Source organism: Rhagoletis zephyria, unplaced genomic scaffold, assembly GCF_001687245.7.
Source record: "Rhagoletis zephyria isolate East Lansing unplaced genomic scaffold, Rhagoletis_zephyria_1.1 Rzeph_scaffold_01798, whole genome shotgun sequence".
Lineage (NCBI taxonomy): Eukaryota > Metazoa > Arthropoda > Insecta > Diptera > Tephritidae > Rhagoletis > Rhagoletis zephyria.
The window spans coordinates 77,576-97,272 of record NW_016158882.1 but is presented as its reverse complement, the minus strand read 5'-3'; the positions used below and the strand labels follow the sequence as shown (position 1 = coordinate 97,272).

The following is a 19,697-nucleotide window of genomic DNA, read 5'->3' as shown; positions in this document are numbered from 1 at the left end:
ATTATAATAATGCGGGCAATCTCTTATGAAGCTCCGTAAGCATTGAAATCAGTCTGATGATTTTTTTTTTTTATCAACTGTAAAAATACATTTGTCAAGCGAAGCTTTAAATTTTGACTTTACATAAAAATATTAATTTAAAAGCGTATACTTTTTAGACTTAATCGATTTATTGAATCTGTACATAGAATTAGGCACATGTTATGTGTTTGGCATAGACTTTTGTACTGTTGTAAAATCACTAAAACGAAAATAAAATGACAATATTTTGCTAAATATGTAGAACTTTTAAATATGAAATTCAATATATACCTATGTATTTTATTTTATTAATGCACTCATAATGACAAGTATATTTTTGCTGATTGACTCAAATTAAAAATATACTGATATTTTTACACGACTATTTCTCATCGTAAATAAGGTACTAACAAAGACCAATATTTTTAAAGCAAGCTTTATAAATACATATGTACGAAATCGGAACATAAATGCTGGTTTACCAAAAATATCGACTCGTGCGCCACCTATCATTCGGGCACGAAGAAGAAGACATTACGACCCAAAAGTTGAGGTATTCGCTGTTTATGGCTTCCGCTGAATGTTTTGACTGCAAAAATTTTTAGGTAATGCAATTTTCCGGATTCAAAATTATCGGTTTAGTTTATTCTGGCTAATTCGATGTGATGTCTTCGAAACAATTCGGGTATTCACAACCGTGTCGTAAGTGTGTAAAACATATATTAAGAGGGTTCGCAAAGTACCATCAAAGTCATATTAAGTATTTTCGCAGTGTTAAAAAAATAGTTGGTTGTGGTTTCAAATTCTCTAAACATTTATTTAAGCTTTTAAAGTTTACGACATATAACAATACGACACCGTTGTGAATCCCTCAAAAAATTTAAGCGGCATCCGAAATGAGTAATGAGGTGTGAACATGCCAATATTTTTTTTCATCCGAAAAAGGTCTGAAAAACGCAGAAAACAACTTTGAAACAGTTGGCATCACTGTAGCTAATTTCCCTGTTTGTTTTGATTACGCTTTCGTTTTTACTCTGAAAAAAAGAACGCTTAATTAAGCTGATCAAAGGAAAAAGTAATAAAATAAATTTCAATTAAGAAATACCAATTTAAATCAAAACATTTAGAATTCATTGCATGTGAATCCGGAGTGTATGTGTAGCTGACTGCTGATTTCGTGTAGGTAATTAACTTCNCCCTATTACCCATTTTTACAGCGTGAGGAACGCTTTCTGGGCTGTGTATGGCTTCCGCGGGCTCGTGTTAAACAAACTTATTTTTACGTAGGTGCAGGATACAAGCAACCACATTAACAGGTCTATTCTGCGCTGGTAACAAAAATTTTGTAACCGGAAATTGAAGTTGCTGTAAATTTGTAGACCCTTTTCGCATGCTGTGCACTCTTGTAACCGGTAAAATTTGTTGCCATCTCATAAGCTGGTAAGAAAATATTGCCCCGTGAAACATGCATCCCAGGATTTTCTCAAATGTTCATAGCTGAATTGCTGAATGTTTTGACTGCAAAAATTTTTAGGTAATGCAATTTTCCGGATTCAAAATTATCGGTTACGTGCAGAATAAACCTGTTAAAGGTCTTATACTATCTGTAAAGGTTGTGATGTAACAGCATAAAAGTTAAAAAAAATATTTGGGGGATGTCATGGGGGAATGCAACAGAATAGCCCGTCCTAGACCAGATACAAACGTAGCTTATTCTGGATAATTCGATGTGATGTCTTCGAAACAATTCGGGTATTCACAACGGTGTCGTAAGCGTCGTAATCTTTAAACGCCTAATAAATAAATTTAATTATTTTTCAAGCTGTCAAAGTTTACGACATACAACAATACGACACCGTTGTGAATCCCTCAAAGTGGCATCCGAAATGAGTAAGGAGGTGTGAACATGCCAATATTTTTTTTCATCCGAAAAAGGTCTGAAAATAGCTGAAAACAGCTTTGAAACAGTTGGCATCACTGTGGCTAATTTCCCTGTTTGTTTTGATTACGCTTTCGTTTTTACTCTGAAAAAAAGAACGCTTAATTAAGCTGATCATAGGAAAAAGTAATAAAATAAATTTCAATTAAGAAATACCAATTTAAATCAAAACATTTAGAATTCATTGCATGTGAAACCGGAGTGTATGTGTAGCTGACTGCTGATTTCGTGTAGGTAATTAACTTCCAGTATTTTGCACAAACTAGTGTCTTGCTCGTTTCGGAAAAACATTCCCATTTTAGTCAAGACTCCTCTCTACAAGATCTTGGTCAGTGTACAGATAAGTTCAATTAGTCTGCTACTGCATGAGCGAACGATACATATTTCGCTTATAACTTGCTTGCCTTCGATTTGCAAGCACGTCGGCTTAAATCCACCTTAATTCTTAACCCTATACATTTGCTTAATATTTGCATATAATTAAATTAATATATGTACCTGTACGCTCGAAATACTACTTACTTATGCATGCTTTTTTATTTTAGTTCAAACATGGAATCTCAAACCAGACAGCGCTTAAGAGCTCCAAATTTCACAAAATGTGAGAATTTACTTTTACGTGATTGCATACAAAAGCGAAAAAACGTAATTGAAAATAAAAAAACGGACCGAAATAGTCTTCAACAAAAGCAAGAAGCGTGGATGGAGGTGGCGAAGGAATTCAATGAAGCCAATACTGGCATCCAGCGTACTGTTGAGAGCCTGCAGCAAAATTATAAGAATTTGAAGAAGAAACTTCGTCAGTATAAGATTATATATATTTTTTTAATTTAATAATTTAGACACCTATATTTATTGATGGTACATAAATTTTAGGTAAAAGAAAACTCCTATCATCGAGGCAGGAAACAGTTGCAGAGACATTCAATACGTTGACTTCCGAAAAGAAGGAATTGGTATCGGCAAAAAGTGAATTGTTGCAAATTCAGTTGATAGATGAACAAGAAAGATTAGAACATAATCGTCTATTGAGGAAAATGGAATTTGAAGACGCCCAAAAGAGATATGAGCACAACGAAACAATTAGGATGTTGCAATTAGAGGAATACAGCTAAAATATTTCAAAGCATTTGCGCTAAAAACTGTATTATTTAAATTTTGAAATACTAAAAATATTTAATTTATTTCCCTTATTATTATGTTTAATTTATGTTTTGCATTTATTTAACTGTTACCAAAAACAAACCTAAATTTGTATGGGAAAAAAATGAATTGTTGCAAATTCAGTTGATAGATGTACAAGAAAGATTAGAACATAATCGCCTATTGAGGAAAGTGGAACTTGAAGACGCCTAAAAGAGATATGAGCACAACGAAACAATTAGAGGAATACATCTAAAATATTTCACGGCATTTGAGCTAGAAACTATATTACTTAAATTTTGCAATATTCAAATTATTTCATTTATTATTTTTAAGTTTTGCATTAATTTAACTGTTACCAAAAACAAACCTAAATACGGATAAGAATTTCTGATGGGACCATCTGAGCCTTATTTACATAAATCCTCTGAGGTGCCAAAAATAAATAAAATTTTCTAATAAAAATAGTGGTTACTGGTTAAACTGAACATTAATAATAAATAGGTATAATAGATTGGCGTAGCGGCCGCCACAAATGTCGGAAAATCAGGTGTGGAGATCTACTCTAATGGTAACGTAAATTCTGGGTTTTATAGAATGTTTTGTTTGTCGAAAGAAGTTCCAGAGTCAACGAAACTCTACCATTATAGTTAAGTGTCTAGCAGTACATAGGTATTGTGGTTGTTTACACTTGGCTGGTTATCAAGTTAGCTGGTTAAAAATTATTATTCTGCAGTGTACTTTATCGTAAATGAGCGCCGGTTGTAATCAATCAGCTGATTACAAATTGAGTGCTGCCATCCAAAGATTTTTGAATAAAACTGGACTGCTGCTTTGAAAACATCATTCAGACATATGATAAAAACAGATAAAAAAAATATAAATTTAAGTCTTAAATTGTTTCATATAGATATAAGTAAATATTCGCACAAGCTCCCTAAAAAAAAAAATATTTTACTTTTATTTATCAATAACGCGGCAACGCAGCCCATTTTGCAACTTTGACAGTTCGTGTTGTTTTTGTGCTTAGCTTTTTTTTTCTATTTAACAAAGTAATCAAAATACGCTAAAAAGATTCGTCTTTTGCCGTGATTTGGTGCTTCGAAGGGAGCAGAAAGTTTGGAAATTTTATTGGATTGAATATGTCGCCAAACGTTGTGCAGATATGTAAGTGATTGAATAATTGAGTTCAATTAAATGAGTTTCAGTCCACTGCTAAATGGTTGATGAAGAAGTGAAGTTTGTATGAAAGTGTGTAATGGAGTACGAATAAAAAAATGTTCAATTGGTAAGTTTAGTTTGGAGCATATAATTATATTTAATAAAATCGAATGGAACTGATAAAAGCAGATTTTCAGGCTAATTATTTACCTGAATGCTGATTGTAGGCAGAAGTCACTGTGAACGCATACGGCACCATACAATATAAGCAAGAGCACATACGAAATTTATAAAATATTGCCAACTCAGAAAGGTAGTCGGCGTTTGGACCATTCCAATAGCAAAGGACCTAATCGCGTTTCAAAATTTTGTTTGTAACGTTAATTGCAGTTGTAGTTGCAATTGTTGCCGCAGTCCTTTTGGAAATTCGCGAGTGGGCAACTGATGTAACTACATGTTACTCCATGGCACATTTCACTTGGTGAGTGCAGGAATCGATGCGTATACATTTCTAATTAATGATTAGGTATCGGCTTTCATATATGCATACTAATTGATTGATTAGCAATTTAATTTATTTCGCCTTTTAAAAGTTAATGGCAATTTATGCAAAGCAAACCAATTTAGTGATCACCACACAATGTGCCTATACATATGTATGATTGTGATTTATCGTAAGGGAAACGCGTTGAGACGGACAAATACTAAGTAAAAATGTACATACATACATATGTACATAAGAACATATTTTAAACTAACAGAATAAACCACAATTATTGTACCAACGCCTCGCAAATTGCCTTGCAGGTTTCGAAGATTTAACAGAATGATGAGCATACTGATACTTTATGGCTTGCTCAATTAGCCATACAATTGAAATTGTATAAAAATCAAAAGCTGAAATATGTCTTCATTCTTGCTTNTACATATTTTAAACTAACAGAATAAACCACAATTATTGTACCAACGCCTCGCGAATTGCTTTGCAGGTTTCGAAGATTTAACAGAATGATGAGCATACTGATACTTTATGGCTTGCTCAATTAGCCATACAATTGAAATTGTATAAAAATCAAAAGCTGAAATATGTCTTCATTCTTGCTTACATGTGAACATACATATGTACATATGTATATGCGCATATTTGTATACTATGTGATTGATAGTGTTAAAAGGGATTACTGGTTTTATTACATCGGTCATTGACATTAGTACTTGTGTGTAAATTACACAAATTTATTTTTAAGCTTATATGTATATCTTAACGTAGTAGTTATGCTTGTAAGCAATAAGCGGTTTCTATTTGAAAAGACTTTCTATCATTAAGCATTACTTTGAATTCACACCTATTAATTAATTTCGAAACTAGTTTTAATTCTTCATTATAGGTATGTGACTTTATTTAAATTTTTTTTTTTTTTGTTTAAAACATAAATTACAGGTATAACAAACACAACCTGCCTCAGTCAAGTGTCAGTCGAGCTGACACCGAACATCATGTACCGCTGTGTTCCATCACTGATGTGCAGCTGAGATTTCTAGTACCGGACGACTTAACCGAGGTTCCAATGAACAAATTCTTCATATGTACCCAAATATTTATTAACCATGTTTTATTTTCGTTTAAATTTAGGTACGAACATTGTGTCAAGATTGGTTTCCCATTGATTATCCGCTGTCATGGTACGAGGATATTACGTCGAGTTCGCGTTTCTTTGCGCTTGCTGCTGTCTACAATCTGGCCATAATCGGATTGATTGTAGCTGAAATTAAACCATATAGAAATCTAAACAAAGAGGTAAACTACATATTTCTTTGTTATGCAGATAATGAATATGTACCATATTATATTGTACATACTATGCATGTAATGGTCTAACATATGAACAAAGCACATGATATTTATGATTTTAATACTAGGATAAAGGGATTTTACCGGATTCGATGGGGCGTAATGCTGATATAGGGTATATACTATCTTTAGGAGTGCATCGGAAGCATCGGCGTAACGGGATTGGCTCACTGTTGTTGGACTCATTGTTGAATCACTTAACGACCGCTGAGCGGAATTCGGTCAAAGCAATTTTTCTACATGTGCTAACCACAAATCAACCTGCCATACTGTTTTATGAGAAACGGAGGTACCTACATCAACCTATAAATAAAAAAATTCTAAATATACACATAGTATAATGTTAAAAGATTTAATTGAAAAAATTTATGGATTGTCTACTTTAACGTAAATTCTGTATAACTTCCAGATTTCACTTGCATTCCTTCCTTCCATATTATTACAATATACGGGGAAAAGGGAAGGATGGTTTTACCTATGTCACTTACATCAATGGAGGACATCAACCATGGACAATATTATATCCTTTTCCAAAAAATTTGTCACAAAATTACGGTCGAAAAACGATAAATCGAAAGCTGACACCACACGAAATATATTAGTAGTTGTTTATGAATTTCTGCTGTTTATGCTTTGAATTATCGTTTTCAGACTTTACATATTTGTATTTAATCTTAAAACCCGTACGGTTTCCTTAACTACCTTACACAGATCACATCAAACATTATGCATCGAAGCTTAGACATGCAGGTGCAGTCTTCACATGGATTTCTACGCGACTGAGGCAAGTTGTGCGTTGGATTTGTCATAAAACCGTGTCACGTTTTAATTTTGCACATTAAGTACATCAACATTTTTCACCGTAAACCCACTGCTGCACCATGTGGTATACACGAAGAAAGGAAACAAATCCAAATCTGTAGATATATAAGTATTTATAGTACGGTGCTAGAGTAATAGCGAATAGGAACAGAGTATGTTTTTAGTTATTCAGTGTGAATGATAGGCGCAAGTTTTTTTTTTTTTTTTAAACAAATATGCAAATGTAATCATGGTACATTGTTGACTGCGTCCATACATACAACCACATACATACATGCATATACACATTGACATGCATTAAAACTTACTCTAAGTATATGCATACATATATAATTTGTAAGTAATTAAATTTTATAAGTAAGTTCTAACATACATAGGACAAGTTTGTATCACTCACCGAACATACATAACTGTAAGCACCACCTTGAAGTCATGTAAAGTCATATTTCACTTGTTATTTCGTCGATTTAAAATGTTTAAAAATATGTTTCTTTGAATAATCATTTTCGAAATATGCACAACACATTAACACAATATTTACACATGCGTCAATGCTAATAGGTTAATTTAAGAAAGGTTTTATTTATTATAACAAACAATTGTAGTCAGTTTAACACATTCATTTTTAATAATATTTTTAACTTCAGTTTTTTTTTTTTTTGTAATTTTTTATGCTTGTATTGTTTCATATAATTACCATAGTTTATTATTGTTAAATGATTCGTATATAAATCGATGGTCTCTCTGTTAAATAGTATAATTTTATTCAGTTTCAGGTCATAAAGTACAATAACCGAGCATCAATAAAGACAGTGTGTTAAAAATAAGATGTACATATATACTTCACATTACACATACACACACGGAAAAGTCGATAAACATACATACATATGTATATCCGTGAACCTATAGTTGGCTTAACTAACTAACATATTGATGTTTGGACACAAGAATTGTTTCAATTTAAACTTATTTCATACTCGGACAGCGCACACAGTCGTAGGTATAATTACAAAAGCCTGATGCAACCTTGAAACGATAACGATTTAGGAACGTATGTTATTGTTTCAAGTCTACTTGCTTTATTTGTATGTATAGTATTTTGTAAAGTATTTTAAAAATAATCTAATTAAATAACATTTTTAATTCAATGTTTATCTTTTTGTAGCGAATTTCAAAGTGAAATTAATGTATGCATAATAAAATATAGCGAGTATATGCCGGATTCGGTCGTTGTTATTGAAATACCCAGTATAAAGATGTACATATTGACATGTACATATGTCAACATACTTATCGTCGTTTAAAGTACAAAACCGCGTATCAAGATAACGCAAAACCGCGNTATATGTAAATATACATATCGTCGTTTAAAGTACAAAACCGCGTATCAAGATAACGCAAAACCGCGTATGTGAGGTTGCATAAATTATTTTCTAGAAAGTAAAAACACTCATATTTCAAAATGCGGGTTTTCAGAATGACGAAACGCGGTTTTGTATTTTAAACGATGATATATTAGTGGATGGTGTGACTGTTTTAAAGCTAACTCTGAATATAGTGCCGAACTTCACGTCAAGCCTTTTAGATGGTACGGTACTCAGCTCTCACGCCGTGATATAAAATTAATGGCTGAATAGGGCGTTTAAAGCATGAAAAGCATTAAGAGTACACAACTCCACAACATGCCTTTTCGGACATTCAGCTATAGCTGAATTGTAAAGCAGAGAGCCTTGAAAGTTTGTTGTGGAGTTGTACTCAGTACAATAGAACTTCACAAACAATGTTTTTTAGATATTCAGCGCTTTGTAGGCTTTCAGCAATCAATTCGGCTTAAAAAACTTACATCCATACATAGCTGTACCAAGCGCTGAAAGCCTAAACACTGTTCACAGTTTAAAACCTTGGGGTGGAGTTCTATTTTACCTAACAATTACATATCGATGGCTGAGTGAAAGATCGACCTATCTCGGCAGCCAGTTCGAAAACGCTCTATCTAAAAAAAACTCTTCAAGAACGCCCTATTTCAGAATTTAATTGAAAAACACCCTATCTCAAAATTCGGTTCAAAAACGCCCTATCCCTATTCAAAATGTATTGAAAATATGCTGATATAGGGCATTTTGAAACGAATTCTGAAATAGGGCGTGCTTGAAAAGTTTTTTGAGATAGAGCGTTTTCGAACTGGCTGCCGAGATAGGTCGATCTTCCACTCAGCCATCGATATATAGTTTATTTATACACATATAAAGTATATTTATACACATAGATTTCTGGTAAAAATTGCAATTCATCAAATATTTAATGCACCTCAAAATTACAAAGCCGAGGTAAATACTCGAAATTATGTGTGGCAACTTCAATTCCAAATAAATAGTTATTAGATACGGCAACACTAAACAAACAACAAATCAGTCGCCCTGTACTTCCGGTAGTGCATTCCAATGAATTTACAATCTAGAGCTGCGAAACTATCGATTTTAAGCAACAAAACAACACGTTGCAATTGTAAATTTTAAACAATTTACAAAAACGTGGAAACTTCGAGTTTTTCGAGTCATCAAAATTTTCAGTTTTTTAATTAGATTTCTTAGAAAAATTTTGTTTATGCACTTTTGTAGTCCATTATGTTTTAGTAAAATTGCAAGTTTGAAGTAGCTTGGGCTTACTGTAGATTTTTGGCAATTTTGGCTGCATTTCTTTATTCATTCTGAACGTTTGGAATACACTTTTTTGTTTATTTATTCTTTAGAACGTTCCTGATGATATGTTGACGTATATTTCAAACGCATTCTGTTTATTTCGGCTGTGAAATGGGATTATCCGGAATGTATAAAGAAACGCAGCCTTTATCTTTCCGATAGTATTGCGATAGTGGCAACCATTCATCGATAGTCGTGTCAAATTGAAACTATCGACAGTGCCATCGATAGTTTTGCAGCTCTATTCCAATCATAACTTCTATTGATTGGGTGGCAGCACCGCAAACAGCTGGAGAGCGAATGAACCATAAAGCAACATAGCGATGTGACAGTGAGTGATAATTTGTCAAGACGAAAACATAAGAATTTTGGGGTCTGAAAGTGTCGGGAGTGATTGCGTTGGCATAAATATATAAAAGGGAAAACTCAGGCACATTGACAACAAATATCCTTCGCTCGTTTCACCTATCATACACAGAAAATCAATCGGTCTCCCTACGGTTTTGTTAATTTCAACTGATACCTTAACCGTGCAGTGTATAAGTAAAAGATAGTGATCCTAAACGGAAACTAAAAGTAATAGCAACGAAACGAATATATGAATTGAATTACAAGTTCCGTGCATGCAAATTATATGCTAATCGAATTTACAGCACTTTGCTCCTAACACTTCTTTCAAGTACTTATCACCTGCTCGCGGTATATACAAGATGCTGAATCTTCAACGTACAATATTTTATGTGCTGCTGTTCTATGTCAACACCGTATTGGCATGGGGTAAGTTAGAAATATAAGGCTTTCGAAAAGATATCACTTACAGGTAAACGTACGTGTGAAATTATACAATGATGTTGTATAATGGACAAACAGCTGAATGCAATGTACTCTTGAATGCCATATCTAATCGAAATTTTGCATTGCATTCTACTTGAATGGCAAGATTTTCAGCAAATGTTATACATATGTAGGTATGTGCTGGGCACTGAAATTAAGCTAAATTCGTTAGGTTAGGTTTCCTTATTAAATAAACTGATAAAAAGTTAAGAAGCCAAGTGCCGGTTTCTACGTGAGCAAATTGGAAAAGATAGTACGTAGGTATTATCAGTATATTTTGCTACCAACGATTCAATACTTCCACGCATGAAGTTCAATGTTACATGCATTACATGTGCATACATAGAAGTAATCACGCAGGCAATGAGTTCTTATGTAATAAGAAAAAAATAAAAGTAAATGAGAAAATTTAACAAATGCACATTCTTGGCAACATATTGTGGACTTTCTTGGAAATGTATGGTGAGCTCTTAGTTCAAGGTCATGCGCTTTAAATAATTTTGCTAATACATCATTTACGAGATTATCAGAAGTATTAACATTCAAACACGTGCGTACACATATGCGTTTGCTTTATACTTGCGTATTCATAAACGCAATCAAGGTTAATTATAAATTATGCTTTGAGAATATCGATTTTTACTTCCATTTTCTTATCAATGCATAAAATATATTTTAAAATATGTACTGATAACTGAACTCTTTCTTGCTGATCACTAAACAATTGCCGTTTTATTTACAGCAGTAATACGCCTTGGATACCACCAGTCTTCTGTTAAAGCAATCATACTGCATAAATTTGTGATTATGTATATATGTATGTAGGCATTAATTTTGCCGATTGGTTTTTCATTATGTACATACATATGTACATATGTATGTATTTTGTTTATGGTGTGATGAATTACAGTTTTGCCGGCAAAAGCGCCATAGCGGTTGTCATTCCGGTCACGTATGCATTTCTTTTCGCTCGCAATACGCAAGCGGCTCGTATAGGTATTGTCTTCTTTTTGAAACTATGTGCTTGTTTTTTTTTTCTTGTAGGTTTTCTTTATAAACTTTACACCAGCAATATCCATGTGATTATCTATATTAATAGTGTAAACATTTAAAAAGCGTTTGACTTGCTACATTAGCCTTTTTATCGGTATCGCACATCCGGCGCATTGCTAGTGAACTTTGCCATTACTGAACACTGCACTTTCTGCTTCCGTTCACGAAAGCTGTTTATTCTGATTATGATCGTATCTATTTAAAATTTAGCGATTATAAAAATGAAGAAGTTATCAAATATATACTACATACCCCCGAATTTAGAAAGAAAGACCCTATCTCACATCGTCGATAAAATAAGATGTATCTAGCTAGTAATCCAAAATACACTTTTTGCTTGAATACACCGACACAAAAAAAAAATGGTGTGTGCTTTTAACCAGATCTACCTAGGGACATGTATTTCGACCCACTGAATACGAATATGTGCACGAGTCAAACGGACCTCAGATTCAGATTCAGCGCGTCGAAATATATTTCGGTTGTCGTTCCCACGACAGTCGGGTCTACGTAACCGGAACGACCCAGATTTGTATTTGGCCAAGGACTGTCACTCCAACAACACTCCCCAAAAGGTCTTTTGGGAATTTGTATGTTGCTACAACAACAACAACATATTTCGGTTGTTGTTGTTGTTATAGCGGCTACAACAACCCCGCCCAGATCGGTTGATATCTCAGTCGTTGTCGTCAAGTTCCTCTAACGGCAGCCCTTAGAAGCGTGCAGCCTCAATAGCGTCAGTTCACAGGGACAAAGGCGTTAGGGTTGTTGGGTTTTCCGGGCATAGGAAGAGATGTTTCGAGTCATGAGGTGTGTCTCCGCATGCCGGACACTCATTCAGTAGGTGGGTCTGGTTAAACACACACACCCCTTTTTTTTGTGTGCCGGTGTTATGATGTACTTTAACGAATTATAAGTTCCCACATCGTTTTATGCAAAAAAAAAATATATATATTTAGTTACGGCTTTTTTGCATTTCTATACATATGAAGGTAACGATATGTATGTACATAGGTACTCGAATTGAATGTCGTTGACAAAAACTGGTTAATCAAAAAATTACTTCTTAGTTTAAGGGAAAGATTGGTCCTTTTTAAAAACTTAAATTTATCTCAAAACCTAGTCAGTTTTATTTGTAAACAACCAAAATGATTTAGTAAAAATTCAAAAAGTTAGAAAAAATTAAAATTGCATACCCATAAAATCACCATGTACATACATACATACATAAATATGTATGTACCACTGCCCGCGACAAAAGATAGCACATCAACATTTTGACCAGTTTTGACTACTTTCCTTTTGCTTTTTTTAAGGTTCATTAATTTTCTATTAAAGTTCAGCTACTTATCAAAAAAAAAACGTATACATAAGTCCGAATTTCAAACTTTGTACAAAAATTTAAAAAAATTGCTCAAACTTTTCATCCCAATTCCAAGCATTTTAATTAGAATTTCCAAATTAATTTTTGGTATGCAGTTTTATAGCTTATTAAATTCTAGTTTAACAAAGTGAGGGTTTGTAGTTGCTAAGAAATCGCATTGATTTTTGATAATTTTTTTCTGACGGTGTCCTGCACCCCTTTTCCATATAAAAATTGATTTAATATGGAAGAAAATGCGTGATACCGTCAGCAAAAAAATTATCAAAACTCAACGCGATTATTTAGCAACATGAAATTTGCACTTTATCATAATAGAATTTAATAAGCTATATAACTGCTTACCAAAATTATTCTAAAACTAAAATTAAAGTGCGTGGAATTGTGATGAAAAGTTTGTGGAATTTTTATAATTTTTGTACAAAGTCATGTACATATTTGTTAGATAAGGGACTATACTTTTATATAAAAATAATGAAAATTAAACAATAGTCAAAACTGTTTAAAATGTTGAGGTGCTATCGTTTTGTCGCGGGCCGTACATGTTCTACTGCATTGTGCCCCAGCTCAGTGGTTCCCTACTTCTTTGCTCGCTTACTATATTGTATGTTCTTTGTCACTCTTGATACCAAAAAAGTGAGAATGTGATTTAGAATCGATAACCTTTTTGAACCATAAAGTTAAAAAATCCGGTGTGAAAAGCGGGGATTAGATGTTTGACACATATTCATGAATCTGATCAAACAATCGTCCTCGTCTTAAAATCGTCCATAGGCTGTAGGTAGTAGGATGAACAACGTGAGGAATGTCTCCCTCATTTGTAGCTCGGTCCTTATCTATGTAGCTCCTTTGAATTTCTCTGTTGTTGTTGTTGTTGTTGTAGCGGCTACAACAACCCCGCCCAGATCGGTTGGTATCTCAGTCGTTGTCGTCAAGTTCCACTAACGGCAACCCTAGGAAGCGTGCAGCTTCTGTGGGGTTTGCCCATAAGGACAAGGTCGTTAGGGATGTCGGGTTTGCCGGGCATGCGAAGAGATGTTTCGAGTCATGTGGGGTCTCTCCGCATGCCGGACATTCATTAGGCACATCCTCATTCAGCCTACTCAGGTAGGAGTTTGAATTTCTCTCTTTTTATTCGGTAGTAAATTCCTACACATTTCCATGAAAGTATGTATGGTATGAATGCTTGCACTTTTATGACGCTTGGGTTATCAAATCGTTTGGTTATTTACCCTTTATAAAGTGCAGACGGTGCTACTTTACCGAGTATAAACTTTTCTGCAATCTCTGCATGGTGTCCAATAACAAATATGTACATATGTACCTATGTATATGTATATGAAAATACTTTAGGATGGATCACTCTCAATAAAAAAAAATAAATTAGTACTCTTTTTCCATCGGATATACAAAAAGAATTGTATTTAAGACATTCCTAAAAAAACTCGCAAAAATTTTAAGATTTACGTAAGCTGGACCTATTTGAAAATACCTCAAAAATAGAATTTTTATAAAAAAAAATTGAAAAGTCTGCGCAAAATGTATACAAATTTAAAATAATGAGATTTTTAGAAGTATTTTCAAATCGGTCTGGCTTCCGAAAGTCCTAATATTTTTCCGAAATATTTTGGCCGAAGTCGTAAAATATAATAAATTTTATTATTCCGGGGGAAAACCGCAAGTTTTTTTTTATATGTGTATCACCTTAATGCACATATATATTTATGTATAATTTAAAGTTAAAAATAAATAAATTGGTATGCATTCGAGCATGAGCGAAACATTCGAGTTCATAATAAATAATAAACACGATATTCATTTTGAGCCTGACTCTTCATTTTTGAATGAGAATGGCGTGTTTATGTTTTGTGCAAAATAAACCGACACGTGTTTTTATATTTCAGCATACCATGCGAAATTTACCAATTACAATTGTTTAAACTTTTGAATTGCGAAAAAGTACGAAAATTGTAAGATGTTTCGAAATGTTGTATTTTTTCAATGATTTATTATACAAAAATTAGATTAGATCCACCAATTTCAACAAAATTTCATAAAAATTTCAACCTTTTTTATCGTAATTAAAAAAACGAGTATGCAGTTTTAAAGCTTACTTATGCAATTTTCGCATAATAAAGTTCACATTTGACAATTTCATTTTTTTCTGACGGTATTAAGCATTTGTTTCCACATAAATATTACTTGCGTACCTCAACTTTTATGGCAGAAACTGGTAAAACTGTCAATAAACAAAATTGCCCTCAAAGAAAGAGAGAAAACCAAAAAGTACGGAAATGCTTTTCGGTTGAAAACTGGCATTTCTGGCAATTTTTTTAACATCGCCGTTTTCTACAATTGGCGATTTTCCAAGTTATACGCAAATATACAGACAAATAAACAAAAATGCTTACAAAATTTGAGATTAACTTATTTTTACTAACGTAAAAATGCAGATGTATTTTACATTTTGTTTATATGTACTCAGCTTTCCATTTGTTTGGACAGATTTTACCAGCAAAAGTTCGCAACTTCTTACAAAGTGAGAACCTAATGTACTCTTTTATTTGTCCTCTCATTTGCCAGAGAAACGTGTACGGGAACACTTACTGGCAAATTCTGGTAAAAACTTGCAGCTTCTGGCGAGTTGGGGAACACAAATAATATTTGGAGCATTTTTTTTTTATAGATATCGAGGAAAATGCAACTCACTTGACAAATGATGTAGTGGATTTTCATTCCGAACCGAACTGGGCGATTTGTTTGAGTGGTTCGAAGCCCGAAAACGCGGCGGTTCGGTTCAAAAACCGGTTTGCAGTCCTTACGGTTAGCATTTTTCGAAATTACTAGAAAACCAAAATAATAGTTGCATTCATGATATTGAAAAACTGAAGGACAATTTCAAGGACTAAATGTGGGGTCAAAAGAGTTTTATTTACATAAACACTAAAAAAATTTGTTCATGTAAGATGTAAAAATAGTAGTGCATAAGAAAAAGTTTTAAATTTATGTTAAATTATTCATATTAATACTAAAATTTAGCACCATTACTTAATATTTGGTAGCATGACCGTTGTTTTTAATCACTGCTGCATAACGATTTCTTTTGGAGTTTTACGAGGCGTTGGCATCGTGCCTGTGGTATTGACTGCCATGCGTGGCCCATAGTTCGTGGTTATTTTTTTTTCATTTTAGATCCCTTACGGCTTTCTTAAGGTTACTCTAAAGGTTTTCTATAGAATCGAGATCAGGAAATTGAGCTGGCCACTCGTATGACCTCAATTCCGTTGTCCCGAGATCACAATTTTGCCACCTTACTTGTATGCTTCGGGTCGTTATCCTGCTCTTTTTAGTATCGATTTGAGTGGCATTTCCTCTTTAGCGAATGGAAGTTCTTGATCGTTTTTATCCAGTATATTGGCTCGACACGATGATATGAAAAAAACTCCCCATACCATAAAGGGCCATTCACATACAACTTTCCTCGCTTTGCTTGACAGTTCAAACTTTGACAACAAAGCGCGAAACGCAGAAGGTATGCTACAATAAACGCTTTGACAGCTTTTGCATTCTCCTTTTCCTCCATATTTTTTATCTGTAAAATAGATAGCAATATAATAATATGCATAAATAATAGCAATAAAAATTCCTATTTACTCTATTTTTGTCATTAAATGCAAATGCAAGCGCACAAGAATAGACAAATGTAGACAGCTGATTGCCAAAGCGGGCAAAAGTTGAGAGTTGCCCAAGATTTTGCTTCGTTTTGCTTTGCTTTGCTTCAAACGTTTTTTATGTGAGCAAAGAACTATCAAGCAAAGCGAAGAAAGTTGTATGTGAATCACCCTTAATACTTTCATGCTTTAACGTCCATATTTGGGGGCGTCTTACAAACTGCCGAGCCTTTACCACCGTATACAACAATTTTTGACTCATCCGTTAACAGAATGTTCCTCCACTTCCGAATAGGCCAATCCAGTTGTTTTTTTTTGGCAAAATCTAGTTTGCGTATCAGAGGATTTTTTACTTTTACTTTACGTGGAATTCTAGCGCAAAGCTTGTGTTCTCGGAGCCGTCTCTTTACTGTATGAACACTACATGGTAACTTTAGGTTATCCGAAATTTCTAAAGCTTACATTGTGGGACGAGTCTTAGAATATTTTAAAATTTGCCGTATGGTAGTCGTAGACAATTTCTGCTGGAGGCTGAACATCCACCAATTTTTTCCACTTCTTTATATGTTTTCCCATATTTAATAAGGGTTTGAATAATTCCACGTGTTTCGTGGGTGCGGTGCAGACTTCGTTCCACTGAAAATTACAAAAATAAGTTTTTGTCTATTTCGCCTAAATATATAACAAACCAAGTCATTAAAATTATTTTTATTCCGAAAACTGAAATATTCTCAATTGAAGTTAAATTTTGCGACTTTATTTGTTCTGCGCTACTATTTCACTGCTCGCCTTAAATGCCGTTCACAACAGGGGATACTTCTAAAAAAAAATTAAACCGTAGCTGTTGAACGGTTTGAAATTTACATAAAGTTTAATCATACACTAGAGATGATAATAAAAAAAAAAAAACTAGATTCCAATATCGAGTAGTGCATCTCGCAAGTGCGCACTACTATTTCAGTGATCGTAACTGTATGTAAATTCAAAGCTTTAAAGCCGTTTTTCTCGAGTTACGCTTCTTTGAGTTTTGACACCGTTGAGTTAGTGACAATTAATAGATTTTATTTTGCTTGGGTACACAATTTTTTACCTAACTTTATTTGCAAAGTGTAATCGGACGATCTTGCAGAAACAAAAATCAAATTAAATATGATCGATGTGTGTATGTATGTATGTATGCTCTCATACATACATATGTAAATGGAAAAAGCTAGGCTTGTAATTTTCTCAAGTTATAACCCCAAAATCGTTTCCTCGGAGTTCGCGAAAAAAACGAACGCAAAAAAAAAATTAATAAAATACTCGCAACAAACAAAATATAGCATCGGAATGTGTTGAACTTGATTTGAAATGCTGAAAATTAATGAACAAAAATCAAGAACTAGCACAAGATTTTCGAAATTATCTAGAGTTCTTTTAGATATCAAAGACGTAAAAGCTAGCCGAAAATGCCATAATAAAAAATGTCGCGAACTAAAACTTGTTAGATTTTTTCGAATAAATCTGACAACATCAAGGCACACGCTACAAATCGGAGGAGAGGCTCGGCCAAACACTAACATACATACATATATGTATGTATAGAAATCTATATTTATTTCCAAATAGAAAAGTTTATACCGCTTTATCACGGATAGATTTTAATTGTTCAGAGTTATAATTTTAGTTATCAGTAATTCAGTTATTATTTTTGAAAAGTATTCTTAGGTATATACATATCAGTGGCCCTCTGCAGTAACGACACAGCTTAAAACTAAAACGAGTAAATAAGTTTAAGTTCGGGCGAAACCGAATTTTATATACCTTTGTATGGTAGGCAGGGGTATTTTTCCCGATAACAAGGGTTTTCGATAATATGCTGAGATAGACTTAGGGACGCAAGAGTCGGGATTGAGTATAGCCGTGCAACTGTAACTACATACACAGCACAACGACTATACCACATTGCACTCCACTTGTACTTTGTTCTATTAGAATTCAATTGGGTACCAAACTGCATCTTTGTAGGAAATTTAATTAAAAAAGTTAGAAATCTTTACGAGTTTTTTTTTTTTAATAATGCACAAAGTTTGAAACTTGGATTTGCACGGGTTTTGTTAAAGAATGAACTACACTGCCGGAACAAAGTATTGGCACAGCAAAATTTTCACAATATATGCACGCAGTCTCTTCTTTTTTCGAAAATACTTTACTAGCTCCGAACTTTTGTTTTTTTTTTTATTAGAATTTAATGGGCTGCAAAACTGCATACTCTGATACTGATTAAAAAGCTAAAAATTTTGATGAAAATTTGCTGAATTTTTGCGAGTTTTTCACAAAGTTTAGGAATTATATTTTTTTATACAAAATTGGCGGAAAAATATTAGAATAAAAATTGTTGCATATATTGTGAAAAATTTGCTGTGCCAATACTTTGTTCCGGCAGTGTATATTTTGATAAAAAATAACCAAAATTAAATAACAACAAAAACAATATGTTAAAACTTGTCAAAATGTGATGCGGCTATAATTATTTCCACCACTGTACATATTTGACGAGCCAGTTCACATAAAAAATAATAATATACTGCAGAACTTTTTTTATAAACCGTAACTATTAAAGTACATATTATTATTATTACGCAAATAGAAAGAAATAACACCACAAAAAGAAATTAGCCGTTAGGTGATGCGGGATCGATTTTTCTTTTTTTTAAGCACTAATAAAAACTTGTCTTAAATATTTTTTAAATTACATACTTGCTTTATGTTTATTTTTATGTTTGAAAGTGTGTTCGTTTGACTCATTACATTTGTTGCATATAAACACTTGCATTTTAAGCGAGCTACACTGACTTGAGTTTATTCGATACATTTGATGCCATATAAACGTGCAAACTGACTAGTATGTCAACCGTATTTTGATAACACAGGATGTTGGTGTCAAGAAGTTTAACTTTAGCTATTTTTTAAGAAGTATTGTGTGGTGTGGTTAATTATACAGCATCTGCTTCTTCACTCTCCGCCCATCTTATACAAAACCGTTCCGAAAATCACTTTACGATTTAATTTTCTCGCCAATGTTTCTACATAGTACATACATACGTCACTATTGTATACTTTTTTATGCACATCAGTT

The 19,697-nt window shown here is 33.4% G+C and overlaps 3 protein-coding genes across 11 annotated transcripts in view; all 3 read left to right on the top strand.

The window, feature by feature from the left end:
• Nucleotides 1-1,029: 1,029 nt before the first annotated feature.
• Nucleotides 1,030-3,427, top strand: LOC108365199 (myb/SANT-like DNA-binding domain-containing protein 4). 5 transcript variants are annotated; one of them, XM_017619180.1, is made up of 4 exons: nt 1,063-1,096; nt 1,149-1,204; nt 2,506-2,759; nt 2,837-3,427. In XM_017619180.1, the coding sequence occupies exons 3-4, from the start codon at nt 2,513-2,515 to the stop codon at nt 3,073-3,075; spliced, it is 486 nt and encodes a 161-aa protein (XP_017474669.1). In that variant the 5' UTR covers nt 1,063-1,096; nt 1,149-1,204; nt 2,506-2,512; the 3' UTR covers nt 3,076-3,427. The 5 variants fall into 5 exon arrangements, with proteins under 5 accessions (XP_017474668.1, XP_017474669.1, XP_017474667.1 ...); XM_017619179.1 differs by having other exon boundaries at nt 1,030-1,204; XM_017619178.1 differs by lacking the exons at nt 1,063-1,096; nt 1,149-1,204 and adding an exon at nt 1,999-2,190.
• Nucleotides 3,428-4,100: 673 nt separating this feature from the next.
• Nucleotides 4,101-8,186, top strand: Naa60 (N-alpha-acetyltransferase 60). 5 transcript variants are annotated; one of them, XM_017619176.1, is made up of 8 exons: nt 4,111-4,391; nt 4,462-4,745; nt 5,706-5,826; nt 5,898-6,062; nt 6,185-6,405; nt 6,526-6,636; nt 6,826-6,900; nt 7,709-8,186. In XM_017619176.1, exons 2-8 carry the CDS (start codon nt 4,729-4,731, stop codon nt 7,719-7,721), a joined length of 723 nt encoding a protein of 240 aa, XP_017474665.1. In that variant the 5' UTR covers nt 4,111-4,391; nt 4,462-4,728; the 3' UTR covers nt 7,722-8,186. The 5 variants fall into 5 exon arrangements, with proteins under 5 accessions (XP_017474664.1, XP_017474665.1, XP_017474663.1 ...); XM_017619174.1 differs by having other exon boundaries at nt 4,492-4,745; nt 6,826-7,765; XM_017619172.1 differs by having other exon boundaries at nt 6,826-7,765.
• Nucleotides 8,187-9,962: 1,776 nt separating this feature from the next.
• cue (Low-density lipoprotein receptor repeat domain-containing protein cueball) overlaps nt 9,963-19,697 on the top strand; it is a 51,142-nt gene continuing 41,407 nt past the window's right edge. Inside the window, exon 1 of the mRNA XM_017619168.1 lies at nt 9,963-10,417. Within this exon, the coding sequence (XP_017474657.1) occupies nt 10,351-10,417 (67 nt within the window). The 5' untranslated portion in view covers nt 9,963-10,350. The remainder of the gene's footprint in view (nt 10,418-19,697) is intronic.